We start from the raw sequence: 19,802 nt of genomic DNA on the forward strand, positions 1-19,802 counted from the left end.
CGAATAGCCAAAGTAATCTTGAGAAAGAAGAATGGAACTGGAGGAATCAACCTGCCTGACTTCAGACTCTACTACAAAGCCACAGTCATCAAGACAGTATGGTACTGGCACAAAGACAGAAATATAGATCAATGGAACAGAATAGAAAGCCCAGAGATAAATCCACGAACCTATGGACACCTTATCTTTGACAAAGGAGGCAAGGATATACAATGGAAAAAAGACAACCTCTTTAACAAGTGGTGCTGGGAAAACTGGTCAACCACTTGTAAAAGAATGAAACTAGAACACTTTCTAACACCATACACAAAAATAAACTCAAAATGGATTAAAGATCTAAATGTAAGACCAGAAACGATAAAACTCCTAGAGGAGAACATAGGCAAAACACTCTCCGACATAAATCACAGAGGGAATATGTTTGTATATTCTCTTCATCAACTAAAGATGTAGAAAAACAGTTTGCATTTGTGAATGGTATTTGTATAAGATTCAAAGTCACATTTTATCTGTGTGACTGATTGATAAATTGCTAATGGTCTTCAATCCCAGTGGATTTTTACAAAATGATTTCACTGAAGCATCTTCTTAGAAGACAAGGGAAGGAAAATTGTTTTAAAGTGTGAAGCAATGCAGTGCACAATTAGCTTATACTAAGGTGGCTTGGAATAGTGAATGTATTGAAATATGGTGTTCGGAAGTTTGCTGCTGATATATGTTTTGAGCAAACCTTTTAGTATATGTTAAATGAGATTTGGAGGTTATAATTTTAATATTTATGAGCAAGACTGTTTGGTTACCTTTAACTTTCCTTTAAGAGATATTTACAGAATTAATGAATTTGTTAATTATAAATGTTCCTCTTATTTTCTAATTAAGTTTCTTCTTTTATTCTGAGTGATTATATGTATTCCTGAATATTTTCTAAAAAAGTTACACATAAAAAGTTTTAAAAAGAATACATTTGTATCAGTTCTAATGAGGTGGATGAAACTGGAGCCTATTATACAGAGTGAAGCAAGCCAGAAAGAAAAACACCAATATAGTATACTAATGCATATATATGGAATTTAGAAAGATGGTAACGATAACCCTGTATGCGAGACAGCAAAAGAGACACAGATGTATTGAACAGTCTTTTGGGCTCTGTGGGAGAGGCTGAGGGTGGGATGATATGGGAGAATGACATTGAAACATGTAAATTATCATATGTGAAATGAATCGCCAGTCCAGGCTTGATGCATGAGATAGGGTGCTCGGGGCTGGTGCACTGGGATGACCCAGAGGGATGGGATGGGGAGGGAGGTGGGAGGGGGTTCAGGATGGGGAACACATGTATACCCATGGAGGATTCAAGTCAATGTATGGCAAAACCAATACAATATTGTAAAGTAAAATAATAAATAAATTTTTTAAAGAGTTTTTTATGACATCACTAATTCAGGTTGGTCCATTTGTATTATTAATCAATGGAGAATTTACCCATTCTGTTACATACAGATTTTTTCTAAACTAAGATGGATTTATTTTTAGGAAGATAAATACATAGGATTTAATTTTTGAGTTTCTGCAGGACTTTCCATTAAACCATTACTAGACATGAATGGATGACCTTTATGATGATAAAACAGAATAAAATAACTGGAACTGATTTTTCTTTTATAAAAAAGCAATAGAATTACTAAATTATGGGAGAATTTACAAAAGGACTGAGATCATTTATGGCTCTCTGAGGAAAACAAGATATAATTAAGAAAAGAATTATCATATGACCTAGAAATTCCACTCCTGAATGTATTCCTAAGAGAAATGAAAACCTATGTCCATACAGAAACATGTATATGAATGTTCATGGCAGCATTATTTATAATAGCCACAAAATTGAAAGAATCTAGATATCCATCAATAAATGGATAAGCAAATGTGATATATGCATATAATAGAATTTTATTCAGTCCCAAAAAGGAATGATATATGTTACAACATGGATGAGACTTGAAAACATTACACTAAGTAAAGAATCTAAACACAAAAGGCCCATACTGTTTGACTGCATTTATATGCAATACCCAGAACAGGCAAATCCACAGACAAAGAAAGGAAATTCATGGTTGCCAGGGACTGGGGGAGATTGGAATGGGGAGTAAGTGTTATTAAGTATGGGTTTCTTTTAGGGGTGATGAAAATGTTCTGAAATTGATTGTGGTGATGGTTGCACAAGTCTATGAATATCCTAAAACCCATTGAGTTGCACACTTTCAGTTCAGTTCAGTCGCTGAGTCATGTCCGACTGTTTGCGACCCCATGGACTGCAGCACACCAGGCTTCCCTGTCCATCACCAACTCTTGGAACTTGCTCAAACTCATGTCCATCGAGTCAGTGATGCCATCCAGCCATCTCATCCTCTGTTGTCCCCTTCTCCTCCCGCCTTCAATCTTTCCCAGCATCAGGGTCTTTTCCAATGAGTCAGTTCTTCACATCAGGTAGCCAAATTATTGGAGTTTCAGCTTCAGCATCTGTCCTTCCAGTGAATATTCAGGACTGATTTCCTTTAGGATGGACTGGTTGGATCTCCTTGCAGTCCAAGGGACTCTCAAGCGCCTTCTCCAACACCACAGTTCAAAGGCATCAATTCTTCAATGCTCTATATGGTTCAACTCTCACATCCATACATGACTACTGGAAACACCATAGCTTTGACTAGATGGACCTTTGTTGGCAAAGTAATGTCTCTGCTTTTTAATATGCTGTCTAGGTTTGTCATAACTTTTCTTCCAAGGAGCAAGTGTCTTTTAATTTCATGGCTGCAGTCACCATCTGCAGTGATTTTGGGGCCCAAAAAAATAAAGTTTGTCACTGTTTCCATTGTTTCCCCATCGATTTGCCATGAAGTGTTGCACACTTCAAATTGGTTAATTTTATGGTATGTGAATTATATCTCAATTAAAAAAAAAAATCATAGTGAAGACCCAAGTTTGAGAAGAAGCATACCTGGTTGGTACTTCTAGTTCCTCTGTTCATATAGCAGATACTTATTAGGAAAATCACTGTGTCCCTAGGACACTACTGGTCATGACTTATTGATATCCAAGGTACTACTTGGGCTTTAAGTGACTTATTAGCACAGAGGAGAGATGCTTTGTGGTGTTCAGACAGTCCTGTGCCACTAGCCAGAAGGACTCCATACATGAGAATACTGCAAACTTGGGAGAAGAAAGGAGAAAAAGTACTATAGCTATTTGAATGCAATGGATAGAATTAGAAGTCTGATCAACTGACCAAAATACATATCAGATTTGAAGACCAATAAAAAAGGAGCCAAATCATGAGAGTGTAGGGTGCAGATTTCTCTAACTGTATCTCTCATCTAACTTGAAGAGAATTTCCCACCAACTGAATGAGACAAAAGTCAAGAATCCTGTGAATCAGAGTCCCTCGGATTTTATCCATCCTCAATGCTCTGGCAGTGATTAAGTCCAATGATGAAATGTGAAGAATGATGCACTGTGTATGTATCTGTTATTTTGATATTAATTATAAAAGGTGACTAAAAATGACTTCCCAATTCAGTGCAGTTTGGGGTTGGGTTATAAGCACGCTATTGCAATTAAAATCCACAATGAAATACTCAGAGACTGCAGGAGAGAACGTGGTAGCATTCTCAGTTGACCTGAACTATCATCTACTGGCAGGTAATATAGCTATGATGAAATTCCCCAGGAACAAAAGGTGAAAACAAATTAATTAGAGGCACAGTCTCAGTTAGTACTAAGTGTATTACCAACATAGGAATAAAGAGGAAAAGGGAATATTTGAAGATATTATGCCTTCTAGCAAATATGCCCTGCGATAATGTTCTATACTTGTTTAACACTGTAATATCATTTCCCTCATTTCTGGGTCAAGGCAAGGTGGATATTTTATGTTATTTAATTATGTGATAAATTCTCAATTTCTTTTGGTGTAATTTAACTATATAGTGAATAGATGGATGTAAATCTTCTAGAAAGTTTTATTAGATCTTAAAATGTGCACATAATAAAATATATGCCACATATCTTAGAATATTATATCAAGTAATTATATTAAATCACTACAATATTGAATGACAGTCTAGCAAAGTTCATTAATGTCCCACCAGATATAAAAAAGTATAACAATGTTTTTCAAAAGGCAAAAAATTTAGCAGTGATGAAAGTATTTAAGGAAAAATCCCCAGGGATTTCCCTGGCAGTCCAGAGGATAGAATTCCATGCTTCCACTGAAGGGGAAATGGTTGGGGAACTAAAATCCCACATGCTGAATGCATGGCATGGCCAAAACAAACAAACAAACATATTGATACTATGATATTTTGCCACAAAACAACCAAAGCAATTTTTATCATTCTGACATCAAAATACTTCCAGTCAGGTTAGAATCATACACCCTAGTGAAAGGAGTCAAGCAAATAGCCACTTTACCAAACCAGAGTTTCCACTGTTGGCTAATTATTCCTCATTCTTTAATCTGAATCCCCTGAAGAAAAAATGGAAAGTTAACCAAGCAGCAAGTGGTTGGTGAACACCTGCTGCATGCCTACTGCCTCAGATATTGTAGGGAACATGAAAAAACATAAGGCATCATTCCTAGGACCAGTCTTAAAATTCTAAAGTTTGGTTCAGGCCTTTATTAATTAATTAGCATGAATCCACTTATCATGGAGACTACACCACTTGCTACACACCTCAGCCACACAAAGCCATCGATAAATTTCTTCTCTCTCATTTCTAAGCATCCTCTTCTTCCTTAAGGAATCCTTGCCTCTTCTTCATGAAGGAAAGTGAAACTCGCTCAGTCGTGTCCAACTCTATGTGACCCCATGGACTGTATAGTCCATGGAATTCTCCAGGCCAGAATACTGGAGTGGGTAGCCTTTTCCTTCTCCAGGGGATCTTCCCAACCCAGGGATCGAACCCAGGTCTCCTGAATTGCAGGCAGATTCTTTACCAGCTGAGCCACAAGGGAAGCCCTGGGGTTTTTTATACCTCTTCTTCTAATATTTCATCGAAACAGTGTAGGAGAATTGAATCTTGGTGGTGTGACCCCAGAGATCATGTACTTGGCCTCTCACCCAAAGTAGGAATCCTTTTTCTCCACACTGGTAATAGATAATCAAATGGTTAGCTACATGAACCTCTGAATGTAAAGAGTTCTCTTCCCCCAAAGCCACTTATCCTTGGGTAAATGTTTTCTTTAGAAGGAATCTCCTGGGGAAAGGTCCAGGCCTACTCCCAGAAATTCCCATTCAGTCATTTGAAATCTGCTCTCTTGAAAGATAGGCCAGAGGTACTACGGAATTCCCTTGATGGCCACTCAAATATTTTAAGCCAACATTTCTCGTACCCCACAGTCTCTGCCACTCCAGACTGTAATGTGTGAAAGTCTCTCAGTTGTGTATGACTCTTTGCGACCCCAGGGACTGTAGTCTTTCAGGTTCCTCTGTCCATGGACTTCTTCAGGCAAGAATACTGGAGTGGGTACCTTCCTTTCTCCAGGGGATCTTCCCAACCTAGGGATTGAACCTGGGCCTCCTGCACTGCAGGCAGATTGTTTACCTTCTGAGCCACCTGGGAAGTCCCACCACTCCAGACTAAACAGACTCAAATCCATTTGTGAAATTAATAGATTTATTAAGTGATGATATATCTAGAACTTTCCCTCCCCCATCCACACTGCTCCCTTCAGGGCTTGCTGGATGGGTCAATGTCTTCCAAAGGTGTGGCCTCCAGAACAGAGTTTGATGCTCCAGGAGTGCCCTGACCTGAATGGGGTACATTGCATTACCATTTTTATCAGGTTGGATTCTAAAGTTCTTTTCATGCTGCCCAAGTTTCCGTTACCTGGTTGAGCACTTTTGTCAGACTTCATTTGAGTTTCATGGACAATCTAAGAGCTCTGCCTCTTTCTCAAACTGCTTCTCTATCCCAGATTAATTTTGCTACAATTTAAATGCAGACTTCTCTCTAATTTTTTGAATCTTTTTGTTTTAGTCTCATTCTAAACTTTTGATCTAATTAAATTATTATAAGTTTAAACTATAGTTTAAAACTCTAATTCTCTTTCCTATTATCTATTCTTCCTAGTAGTTAGTACATGATATTCATAGTTTTCACATCCATTTGAATGTGTAACCATTTCTGCTACATGTTATATCTGGTAAATTTCCAGAAAAAAAATTGTCCAATACTTCACTGAAATTGGTCATTTACCTAACCTTTTGGAGTCATCCGTGGGGAAAATATATCGAGGCTGATACCCTACTGGGACACCTCTGTTAATACAAGAACTATATATTACTGTGTTTACCTTTGAGTTTACTCTATCATAGAGCACATTCCTTTCTTAACTAAAATCCTATAATTAATAGTCAAAATGATGATGATGGTGATAATAGTGGTGGTAATAATGATGATTATAATGAGAGTAATGATGATGATGGTGATTGTGGTGATGGTGGTTGTGTCTCTTCATAGATGCCAGGTTCTGTCTTAAATGCTTGGCAATTATTATCTCATTTAATCATCACACCAGTCTTGTAGGCTTAGGTGTTATACACTGACCCTCACCCGTTTGGGCATTCACAACTATTAGATTCTCTTTGGTAGATAATGGAAACCACTAAAGAAGTGTGAGATGGTAAAGGCTACCTACCACTCCACCATTATCACTGTGTGTGTGTCTGTATGTCCTAAGTTGCTTCAGTCATGTCTGACTCTTTGCAACCCATTGGACTGCAGCCCGCCAGGCTCCTCTGTCTATGGGATTCTTCAGGCAAGAGTACTGGAGTGAGTTGCCATGCCCTCCTCCAGGTGTACAAGTACATGTTCACTTCAGTTCAGTCACTCAGTCATGTCCGACTCTTTGAAACCCATTGGACTGCAGCACTCCAGGCCTCCCTGTCCATCATCAACTCCCAGAGTTTACTCAAACTCACGTCCATTGAGTCGGTGATGCCATCCAACCATCTCATCCTCTGTTGTCCCCTTCTTCTCCCGCCTTCAATCTTTCCCAGCATCAGGGTCTTTTCAAATGAGTCAGTTCTTCACATCACGTGGCCAAATTATTGGAGTTTCAGCTTCAGCATCATCCTTCCAATGAATATTCAGGACTGATTTCCTTTAGGATGGACTGGTTGGATCTCCTTGCAGTCCAAGGGACTCTCAAATGTCTTCTCCAACACCACAGTTCAAAAGCATCAATTCTTCAGCACTCAGCTTTCTTTATGGTCCAACTCTCACATCCATACATGACCACTGGAAACACCATAGCTTTGACTAGACGAACCTTTGTTGGCAAAATAATGTCTCTGTTTTTTAATATGCTGTCTAGGTTGGTCATAACCTTTCTTCCAAGGGGTAAGCATCTTTTAATTTCATGGCTGCAATCACCATCTGCAGTGATTTTGGAGCCCAGAAAAATAAAGTCTCTCACAGTTTCCATTGTTTCCCCATCTATTTGCCATGAAGTGATGGGACTGGATGCCATGATCTTAGTTTTCTGAATGTTGAGCTTTAAGCCAACTTTTTCACTCTCCTCTTTCACTTTCATCAAGAGGCTCTTTAGTTCTTCTTCACTTTCTGCCATAAGGGTGGTGTCTTCTGCATAACTGAGGTTATTGATATTTCTCCCGGCAATCTTGATTCCAGCTTGTGCTTCATCCAACCCAGTTGTTTCTCATTATGTGCTCTGCATGCAAGTTAAATAAACAGGGTGACAATGTATAGCCTTGACGTACCCCTTTCCCTATTTGGAACCAATCTGTTGTTCCATGCCCTGTTCTAACTATTGCTTCTTGACCTGCATACACGTTTCTCAAGAGGCAGGTCAGGTGGTCTGGTATTCCCATCTCTTTAAGAGTTTTCCACAGTGTGTTGTGATCCACATAGTCAAAGGCTTTGGCATAGCCAGTAAAGCAGAAGTAGATGTTTTTCTGGAACTCTGTTGCTTTTTCAATGATCCAGTGGATGTTGGCAATTTGATCTCTTGTTCCTCTGCCTTTTCTAAATCCAGCTTGAACATCTGGAAGTTCACGGTTCACTGTTGAAGCCTGGCTTGGAGAATTTTGGGCATCACTTTACTAGCGTGTGAGATGAGTACAATTGTGTGGTAGTTCAAGCATTCTTTGGCATTGCCTTTCTTTGGGACTGGAATGAAAACGGACCTTTTCCAGTCCTGTGGCCACTGCTGAGTTTTCCAAATTTGCTGGCATATTGAGTGCAGCACTTTCACAGCGTCATCTTTCAGGATTTGAAATAGCTCAACTGGAATTCCATCACCTCTACTAGCTTTGTTCATAGTGATGCTTCCTAAGACCCACTTGACTTCACATTCCAGGATGTCTGGCTCTAGGTGAATGATCACACCATTGTGATTATCTGGGTCGTAAAGATCTTTTTTGTGTAGTTCTTCTGTGTATTCTTGCCATCTCTTCTTAATGTCTTCTTCTGTTAGGTCCATACCATTTCTGTCCTTTATTGTGCCCATCTTTGCATGAAATGTTCCCTTGGTATCTCTTATTTTCTTGAAGAGATCTCTAGTCTTTCCCATTTTATTGTTTTCCTCTATTTCTTTGCACTGATCACTGAGGAAGGCTTTCTTATCTCTCCTTGCTATTCTTTGGAACTCTGCATTCAAATGGGAATATCTTTCCTTTTCTCCTTTCCTTTTCACTTCTCTTCTTTTCACAGCTATTTGTAAGGCCTCCTCAGACAGCCATTTTGCTTTTTTGCATTTTTTTTTCTTGGGGATGGTTTTGATCCCTGTCTCCTGTACAGTGTCACGAACTTCTGTCCATAGTTCTTCAGGCACTCTGTCAGATCTAATCCCTTGAATCTATTTGTCACTTCCACTGTATAATCGTAAGGGATTTGATTTAGGTTGTACCTGAATGGTCTAGTGATTTTTCCTACTTTCTTCAATTTAAGTATGAATTTGGCAATGAGTTCATGATCTGAGCCACGGTCAGCTCCTGGTCTTATTTTTGCTGACTGTATAGAACTTCTCCATCTTTGGCTGTAAATAACATAATCAATCTGATTTTGGTATTGATCATCTGGTGATGTCTGTGTGTAGAGTCTTTTCTTGTGTTGTTGGAAGAGGGTGTTTTCTATGACCAGTGAGTTCTTTTGGCAAAACTCTATTAGCCTTTGCCCTGCTTCATTCTGTACTCCAAGGCCAAATTTGCCTGTTACTCCAGGTGTTTCTTGACTTCCTACTTCTGCATTCCAGTTCCCTATAATGAAAAGGACATAATTTTTGGGTGTTAGTTCTAGAAGGTCTTTTAGGTCTTCATAGAACCATTCAGATTCAGCTTCTTCAGCATTACGGGTTGGGGCATAGACTTGGATTACTGTGATATTGAATGGCTTGCCTTGGAAACAAACAGATATCATTCTCTTGTTTTTGAGATTGCATCCAAGTACTGCATTTCAGACTCTTTGCTGACTATGATGGCTACTCCATTTGTTCTAAGGGATTCTTGCCCACAGTGGTGGATATAATGGTCATCTGAGTTAAATTCACCCATTCCATTTCATTTTAGTTCACTGATTCCTAGAATGTTGACGTTCACTCTTGCCGTCTTGTATGTGTATGTATGCGTGTGTGTATACATGTGTGTGTGTGTGTGTGTGTGTGTGTGTGTATAACCGTTTATTAGCCAGTTGGCATCACATATTTAACCTGTTTTGTTAGCTTGACAACAACAATAAAAATGTTAGATGCTCTGTCCTTTCAGGTATTCTGAGCACCTCTTTGCATGAAAATTATACCTGATGCCGTCACAAAAGATGATTGTCTCATTAGAAATCCTAGACCCTTTATTGGCGAAGGTCCGCCACTGTATGGGCACACCTTCCCCAATGATGAGGTCAAGGAGACTTACCAAAAAGGAAGTGGAACAATTAGAGAAGACGGAATTGAAACAAGGAGTGAGGGAGTCAGGGTAAAATTCATTTGGGCCACGTGCCGGATATTAAAACTCATCCTAAACTTGATGTGATCAACTGTCGAGAAATAAATGTGGTCCTTGGGACACCTGATCCCAGGTTGACATACATGCCACCCATAGTTTGTTTTTTTCAGTATAGTGTGAGTTTTACTGTTACCTGAGACAGATTGCTTCTGGTCAAATGAGGACACTCCAGCAAATACATCAACACTGAAGACTTCTAAGCACTGATCATGCTGGGTAAATTCCCTGAAAAGAAGGAGCTTAGTTCTCAGGGTAACTTGAAATTAGAACTTTGTTCCCCACTGTTTTTATTTTAAAATACTTTTGCCTGGGAGAAAGCACTGTGTGAAATTAATACCTTCTCCAACTCCACACCACCATGCAAGTTAACCTAACTTGGATGGGGAAATTCTTTCTTGCTGTCTTTCCAAATGTCTTTTAAGAGAACCCCTTTGAAGGGGCGGGGCTTACCTTTGTGTATTGATCAGACTGAATATTTCAAGGAGCTCTGTCTACCCTGGAAGGCAGATTTTTGTTGAAACGTGTGCAATAGTGCAAAGGATAGTGCATTTCACAACTGAAGCAGATGTGCATACTTATAACTTACCTTCAGTTTGGAAACATGTTAATTAGTAAGGCACTAATTTCTAATTAGCTTCCCATGGATGGCTGTAGAACTGAGTATGGTTGTACTCATTGATACACTTTGAAGGCATTTTTCAAGTGGGTTAATATATACATTGTATGGAAAAAATAGTATGTATTCATACACATATACACAGTATATATACATCCAACTGAGTAAACATAGTATGTATACTTAGTACAAAGTATACATATATTGATATTTGATATGCCAACTTGAAAGATCATTCTCCGGCACTTATTTTAAGAAATAAACCCAAGCCTGCTCTTACTTCACTTTGGATTCTCCATGGTGCTAGAATATTTTATCCTTTGGATGGTTAAGTAAGAAAGATATAACAACAAAGCTGAAGTGTCATTTATGGCTCTGTATTGGAGAATTAAGGGAGTTGATTCAGGTTGCTGAAACCTCTCTTCTGGCCCTCTCCCTGGAAGACAAGTCACCATAGTGAGCTTGATCCCTATCTTTGTCCTTGCCCTTTGGTTAATGACTCTGAGCATTTGGAAGACCCTCTGCTCTTTCATACACTACCCTGACCTTCAATGATTCCTATGCTGTCTTTAAGTAAATAATAAAGGCCCTTGGCTTCTTTTACTGGATCAACCGAGGATATACCAGATGTGCCTGCTTCAGTAGGTCCATTGCTTCATTTGTACTGGTTAACAGTGTGTGTTTTTAAGGTGCCTAGGCTGGGAATATCCTTCATCTCCTAGTGTAATTATCCAACATCTCCTCTTTTGCCTTATTAGCTGTGTGTGTGAGGGAGGGACTATTTGAAATTGTAATTTACCAGTTTGTACCAAATTCTTCCTGCCATTGATGAGAGCAGTATCTTTTGCACACATTTCACTAATTTAAGAGGACTATTATGTAATAGTGAGTTTCTCAGTTGATTCGAACATGATGTTATTTAGGTCCCAAGTCTAAACTTGATTCTGGAGCAGGAAATGGCAACCCACTCCAGTATTCTTGTCTGGAAAATTCCATGGACAGCAGAGTCTGATGGACTACGGTCCATGGGGTTGCAAAGAGTCAGACACGACTGAGAGCACACGCATGCACGCACTAATCTTGATTATGATTCTTTCACTTCCTGTCCCATACTTTGCCTGGTTGTCCCACAGTTGTCTTTTGAACTTGAGAGAGTCAGTTGAGAATGAGGATTAACAAGAGCAAATCAAGCCCCACAATCAAGTGCAGGCAAGAGAACAACATTTAGAGTACAGAGCTCAGGCCTGGATTATGATTCATCTTTTCCTCATGAGAAGACAAAGACATTTCTGTATAGATGGAAACATATTTGCATGGAGCATTGTATAGTGGAGTGTGCATGTGTGCATGTGTGTATGTGTCTATATGCATGTACATGTGTGCATCAGGGGAGGATTAGATCTGTTGTCACGTTAATGATGGCAGCAAAAATACCCACTGGTTACCATGGAGCAGGTCATGTGCCGACTGTTGGTCTTGCCATATGTTTATTTGTGCAAGGGTTTATTATAATACTCACCCAGGCATTTCCAGAAGGAAAGGGTGAGGATTGATTTGTCAATGCCTAAGGGTCTCCCAACATGTGGTCTACTACAACTGTGTTTGTCAGTGAGTTGTTTGGGCCTCACAGGAATTTTCCCACAGAAAGGATGTTCTAATTGGCAGGCTCCCAGGACCGCCTACAAATCCATTTAACCATAACAGAGCTGACGAGCACTGTCAGGACTGGAGTTGGCTTCCAGATGGGAAGTCAGCCTGGTATTAATAGCACAGTTCCTGCTGCAGTTTGGGTCCAATGGACTTCTGATGGACCGGCCTGGGAACCCAGGCACTCTTTGTAACATTTATAGGAAATGGATTCCTTGGTGAGCATAGTGGGAAGGGAGTACTGTGGTGGCTTGAGAATCATGGCTACCCATTTCCCCCTTCTCTGATCACTGCCATCGTCCGGTATCCAGCAGGAAGAGACTAAGGTGAATCCTAGGGGAATTCTTCTCCCAACTTCAAGTCTGGGGAGAACCTGCCCTGGTCCTGGTCCGCTAGCTTGGGTTGACTATTCCCATGTACAGGATATTTGTAAGTTGGGCGTTCCTAGGTCACTTATATTTAATTGTGTGATGCAGATGTTTATTTTAACATAGCTATTTATCCATGTAAAATTTACATTAAAATTGCAGGTTTATTTTTATTTTAAACATGTATTATTCATTTTGACTGATTTCAGCCCTGATGATGTTTTTGTGCTTCTTTAATGGGTTAAAGGCATTATATTTATGCAAATTGAAAGGGTGTGTGCTGTTGCAGTAAAACATTCCGTTTTCTGGTTGTAAGAGGAAATAAGAGAAGTGGGTGGTACCGTGGTGTGTGTGTGCGTGCATAATTTGAATTTGACCCAAAGTTGTGTACTTTGAATATGACCCAAAGGTGTGTTGTTCAAACCAAGATATGCTTTAAGATATCAAAAATTGTGTTTGTACTCAAGAGAGCTCTTTCTCAGTAGTGTATTTGGAAATATTTCAGGCCATTTTTTTCCTGCAGAAGTTACAGACCTAAAAGATTTTTTCCCCTGGAAGCTCTTTGAATATATAAATTTTTAAAAAGGATTTTTAAAGGCTAGATGGCAGCAAGGAAATTGTTTCCTATTCATCGTAAGTAAATATCTCTGTGATGTAAGTGCTACGTCAGAGTTATCTTATGGGGTGCATATGACTCAAAGGGAAAATAATTTGTTTAGTAACTTGATTTTCTTCCTTTTTTTATGATTCACAAGTTGTTAAGCTCATCCCATTTGGGGCATTATAAATGTAGTAGTAGTAGTAGTCACTCAGTCATGTCTGACTCTTTGAGACCCCATGGACTGTAGCCTGTGGGAACTTGTAAATGAATAACAAATTTAAATATAAATCAACAAATGTATATGAAATCCTACCGGATTCCTAGGAGGTCTCTCAGTATTTATGAACCACACTTCTCTTTTCTAGGATTCTGTTTTGGGACACAGTCATAAATGCAAAAGGAAGATTTCAGCACCTAATGACATTTATCCTTATAATATTGGGCCCCTTCAGCCCCTCCCAAGCATTGAAAAACTATCTGGAGTTGGAGTTGCTGAGACATGGAAAACTTTTCTTCCAGAAGGGTTTTTTTTAAGTAAAAATTATACTTTAAGATTATGAATATAGAATTATAACACAGACAATTCATCATACTTAATAAGCCTCTCTAGATCAATCTAGATTATCTCTAAAAGGTCTATTTCACCCAGTCCGATAATTACATACTTGGGAAAGTAAAATGAAGTGTATAGGATTTTCAGAGTGGCAGGTCTATTTGGAATCATTCTAACCCAGTTGTTTATTGTATAGGAAAGGGAACTGGAGACCAGAGGAATTAAGGGACTTGAGTAAGGCTGCTGTAGTGAGGGCAGAGCTAGGAGTGCGATGAGAAACAGTGAGAATGTCTGTCACCTGTTAAAGGCCTTCAATTTCCTGGGTTTACTTCCATCTTTTCTTTTAACTCTCACAACAGTTTTGCAAGGCATGGATCATATTCCAGTTTTTAAAATGATAAAACTGAAACATGAAAGGTTCTCTAACTGCTCAAAGTCAATAGGCATTAGGAGGCAGAGCAAAAATTCAAACGCACACCCCCTGATTCTGAGGGTCTGGTATCTCCTGCCTTGAGCTGTTTTCCACTGTACCAGGGTGGCTCCCTGGCTTCAGTATATAGCCTAAAATCCCAGCAGCATTCCGTTTTTCTACACGTTTACAGGCATCACTCATCTTTTTGAGCTTCACTTTATCATGCTTCATAGATAATGCTTTTTTTTTTTTACTAATTGAAGGTTGCGGCAACCCTGTGACAGGCAGGTCTATCTACACCATTTTTTTTTTCAACGTCATTTGCTTACTTTGTGTCCCTGTCTCACAGTTAGGTAATTCTCACAATAATTCCAATGTTTTCATTATTTTTATATTTGTGATGGTGGTCTGTGATCAGTGACCTTTGATGTTACTATTAATACTATAACCTGCTAAAGGCTCAGGTGATGGTTAGTATTTTTTAGCAATATTTTAAAATAAAGATACGTACATTTTTAGATGTAATGTTATTGCATACTTAATGTTGTTGTTCAGTTGTGTCCATCTCTTTGTGACCCCGTGGACTGCAGCACGCCAGGCTTCCCTATCCTTCACCATCTCCTGGAGTTTGCTCAAACTCATGTCCGTTGAGTTGATAATGCCATCTAACCATCTCATCCTCTGTTGCCCCCTTCTCTTCCTGCCCTCATTCTTTCCCATCATCAGGGTCTTTTCCAATGAGTCAGTTCTTCATATCAGGTGGCCAAAGTATTGGAGCTTCAGCTTCAGCATTAGTCCTTCCAATGAATATTCAGGGTTAATTTCCTTTAGGATGGACTGGTTGGATCTCCTTGCTGTCCAAAGGACTCTCAAGAGTCTTCTCCAGCACCACAGTTCAAAAGCATCAATTCTTTGGCACTCAGCTCTCTTTATGGTCCAACTTTCACATCTGTATATGACTAATGGAAAAATCATAGCTTTGACTATTCAGCCAAGTGATGTCTCTGCTTTTTAATACACTGTTTAGGTTTGCCATACCTTTGCTTCCAATGAGCAAGCATCTTTAAATTTCACGGTTGCAGTCACTCTCTGCAGTGATTTTGGAGCCCAAGAAAATAAAGTCTGTCACTGTTTCCATCTTTTCCCCCATCTATTTGCCAGGGGATAGCCAATAAATAGACAGCAGAAAATAAAGTAAGTGAGATGGTGGTTAAGTGTCGAAGAAGAAAAAAGACATAAAGGAAAAAAATCAAGGAAAGGAGACACTAGAAAGATGGGATGGGAGTTATTAAAAATGGGCTTTGCTGTGAGTATGTATTTGGAGAGTGTTATTGCATTATTGGTCCAGTGAAAGAAGCTGGAAGGTGTCTATTTTTTCAGCAGTTTCCTTTCCAAAACCATAATATTCCATTCTCTACCTGTGGTAAAAGGCTTATTCTAACTCCATCTCCATCTTCATGATACATCTTCCCATCTGCCCTTTGTGGGAACCATTGTTATCTCCATAGTATCAAAAAAAGAAAACAGGGGTCAAATGAGTTACCCATAAATGGAGAACAAGCCAAGCATAGTGCCTAGGCTACTCTTTCCAAATATCTAATTTACAGGGAAGGAGAATCTCAGAAATGCTAAAATGACTAGCACAGAATTACATGGCAAAGTGCTCATTATTTTATTTATCCAGCAAGATATGGATGGAGTCTCTACAGTGGGCCAGGCTACTGAGATGGATCCAGGAAGCAGTACTCACAGGAGATGTTCTCTGACCTAGGGGCACATACAGGGACCTCTGTACCCTACCCAGTGCTAATTTATGCATACTGTGATGGACAGTCTTCTCTCTTTTCCAGAGTCTGAGAAGAATGGTGTTCCCACTTATATTTCCCACTCTGCATATCTAGTTTGTTATGGATTAAATGAGACTATATCAGCTGGCCTGGGGACCAAAACAACTATGTATACCATTGTTTCCATGGGCAAATGCATTTAGACTTTCAAACATCCAGCCATCTTTACAAACTTTCAGACTGGGGAGTGTCTGAGTAGGAGAATACAAGCAGAGATTGTTTAGCGTCCATCAAGGCAACCTCTGGCTGCCCAACCTCCCAGATATTGACAATTGCCTGGAGTAAACAATATCCTCTTCAGTCCTAAAGATGGCATCAAATGAGATACAAATGAGCAATAATAGCTTCCTCAAAATTTTATGGAAAAGATTTTATTTTCTTCACTCTGAAGGCAAACTGATGGTCACACATATTTATTTACCTTTAGGGAAAAGGTCTTCAAATGGTAATCTGTGGATTGTGCTTGCCAGCCGTTCTATAGTTTGTCATAGCTCTCTAGGGCTATGGGAATCTACAAGGAGATTGTAGCTCATTTAATCTGTGTTTATTCCATTATCTATATATAAGACTCACATTTCCATACATGGCAGCAGCCAGCCTAGTACCACAAGTGTGTCTTGAATGGAACAGAATGGAAAGAAATGTTCTCTTGGCCATTGCATATGCTAGCAAGTGTCGTTTTCCCATCTTTCTTCCATAACGTGAATGCCATGGGCATTCCAGTTCCTGTTCTACATGCCTGTCATCATCTGCTTGATTAGAATGATACTGCTGTAGATAATAAGTACTTTGAATTTATATAAGCTTCTTAAGGAATGATGAACTTAGATTGAACTGCAGTGAATGCTTCACTAAAATTCAAAGGAATTATGATTATGGTTGCCTTGGCAACCATAGTTCTGTATTCTCTTTGTTTTATTACTTATCATTTTCCTATATTGAGGTCATTTTGAGGAGATCATTAAGGTCTCATTTTCAGTTTCTGAGGCTTCTGGGAATGATACAATTTTATGTAGCTACAAACATATCTCCTTTTCTTAAAATTTCCCCAAACACTAGAAAGTCTAGGCATGTGAAATGAACTAAAATTAAGCTATTACTTATGTTGACACATACATGTCATCTTTACTCTCTACTAAGGTAATTATTTATAAGGACTGAAAGACATTGTTACTTTACATTTCTCCTTAGCATGCAAATATGACTTTTCGTTTCTTTCAAAAGTGAAGAATTCTTTGTCAATAAATTTCCATAAATGTTTTTACCTATAACGCAGTTATTAAACTGAAAATAGCTATACAAGAAAAATAGTTTTACTTTAGGAAAGGGCCAGTTTGAGAAACAATCAGACAGTGATATTTTAACAACATATTAAATAATTAATCATCAACACATCCTCTGAAAAGTTTTTTGGTAGACCACATTAGTTTTTTTAAAGAGAAAATGTGGTAATTAACACTATAATCTTTATAATTGGTTTATTGGTATTAAAAGGTAAATATAGTATAAATTGTATATTACCACATGACTACAATATAAAAATCATTGTAAAACATTTTATTTTGTCCAATTATTTTAATCTAAAGGAAAATTCTATATGTTAACATTCTAGGACACGAGTTAGGAAAGTTTTTTGTAAAGGGTCAGATGGTAAATATTTTAGGTTTTGGGGCCACACAGATTTTTATTGCAACTACTCAACTCTGAAATTGTAACTGAAAGCATCCAGAGACACCAAGCTGTATTAAATTAATACCGTGTTTATAGAAACAGATGGCAAACTGGATTTGGCCCTCAGGCTGAAGTTTTCCAGGGCTTCCCTAGTGGATCAATGGTAAAGAACCCTCCTTCAATGTTGGAGACCCGGATTCAATCCCTGGGTTGGGAAGATCCCCTGGAGAGGGGAATGGCTATCCACTCCAGTATTCTGGCCTGGAGAATCCCATGGACAGAGGAGCCTGGCGGGCTACAGTCCATGGGGTCACAAAGAGTCGGACATGACTGAAGTGACTGAGCACACATGCACAGGAGGGTAGAAACAGACATTTCATGATAGATTGCTTAGTTTTAAAGGTAGTAGAACATTTGACAAAAATAAGCTAATAACATTTTGTTATTACATATAATATGTAATAACATATGTAATATGTATGTACATATAAATATGTAATAGCATATTGTTATTCCTTACATGTTGGCAAGTTCAAAACTGAACTTCAGTGTCAAAGGCCTGGTATCCCCTACCCGAATATGCCAGCAATGTAACGTGAGTCAGTGAGATAAATTCCCTTTGCCTTTAGCTGGTTTCTCCATCCTTGTGGAGTGTCCTTGGTCACCTGACACCAAGTGAAACATACATTTTCAACTTTATTTTCCTTTGGAGTATTCTCTGGTGCTTTGTCCAAACTAATTTTATCATCCTCTTTTAGGTTTAGGGCTTCCGTGGTGGCTCAGCTGGTAAAAATCCGCCTGAAATGCAGGAGACCTGGGTTTGATCCCTGGGTTGGGAAGATCCCTTGGAGAAGGGAAAGGCTACCCACTCCAGTATTCTGGCCTGGAGAATTACTTGAACTGTATAGTCCATGGGGTCACAAAGAGAAGACAGGACTGAGCGGCTTTCACTTTTAGGTTTAGTCAAATATTTCAAACATAAAGAAAAGTGCAGAAAAAAACAAATATTTTTCCCTCAGTTTTAATAAATTTTAATACTTAATATTGTTTGATTCAGATATTTTAATCTTTTTTAAAAAGAAATAATACATATGAACACAGCCGAAGCCTATACCAGACTTTTAATGTGTATGATTTTTCCACATTCTAACAATTTTTAAAGAGGTGGTTTATTTTTAGATGGATCTGCATTTTTCCTACTTATTAAAGTGAATTTCTTGAGATCCAAAAGGATGGAAAGATTAGCGAATTGATTTTAGATGTGCAAATTATCATTGGTACACAGTAGACTAATTTGACCTGATTTGATACATTTTTCTGTCCATCCAGGACTAAATTAATGGTATGAGTTCACTTCCAAGAGAGACTTTGCAAATTCCCTATATCTCTTCCATGTGGTAAATGAGATGTGTGATTAAGAGACAGTGAGTATAAATCATCCTAATTCATTATCAAGGACTGAAGACAGCTTTTCATTTCTATAGTGACTTATTCACATGCATTATTTTTCTCTGCTGCCCTTGACACAGTTAATGCTTTGTGGAACAAACGCTCTCGCATTCTGTCATTCAATCTTTGGAATGTCCCGTGTGGTGGTTGGAACAGATAGTATTGCAGTCGTCTCCTGGGTGAGGAAATTAAGGCACAGTGATGTCACTGCAGTGCTTATGAAGTCTTGGCTGAACCTTAGTACCACTGGGTGAGCTTTGATAAAGGACCTGTGGATCCCTGAGCCTACCCATAGAGATTTGATACAACCAGGCTGGAACGGACCGAAAGTGTTAGTATTTTTAATTGATTCTTCTGTGCAGCCAAGGTTGAGAATTTCTGCTGGACTAGTGGAACTGATCAAAGTTGTTGAACCCTGTGGTTCTCCAATGGGGGCAATTTGTCCACCCCCCACCCGACCAGGGGAACATTTGACAATAAGACACTTGATTGACACATGTTGGTTGAGGATGCTACTGGCTTCTAGTGAGTAGAGAAAGCAGGGATGCTGCCAGAACATCCTACAGCCTCACCTCTCGACATAAAACTCTCCAGCCCCAGGACTTCCCTGGAGGTCCAGCGG

The 19,802-nt window shown here is 38.9% G+C and overlaps 1 protein-coding gene across 6 annotated transcripts in view; it reads left to right on the forward strand.

The window, feature by feature from the left end:
* The window catches only part of ARHGAP6 (Rho GTPase activating protein 6), a 488,293-nt gene that overhangs the window by 285,956 nt on the left and 182,535 nt on the right, over window positions 1-19,802 (forward strand). Inside the window, exon 1 of one of the 6 annotated variants that reach the window (XM_043458076.1) lies at window positions 12,333-12,708. The exons of 4 other annotated variants lie outside the window; for them this stretch is intronic. In XM_043458076.1, coding sequence (XP_043314011.1) covers window positions 12,694-12,708 — 15 coding nt within the window. In that variant the 5' untranslated portion in view covers window positions 12,333-12,693. Of the gene's footprint in view, window positions 1-12,332; window positions 12,709-19,802 lie in introns of those variants that run through there. One more of the 6 variants, XM_043458079.1, reaches the window with a different exon arrangement.

Source organism: Cervus canadensis, chromosome X (assembly GCF_019320065.1).
Source record: "Cervus canadensis isolate Bull #8, Minnesota chromosome X, ASM1932006v1, whole genome shotgun sequence".
NCBI classification, from domain to species: domain Eukaryota; kingdom Metazoa; phylum Chordata; class Mammalia; order Artiodactyla; family Cervidae; genus Cervus; species Cervus canadensis.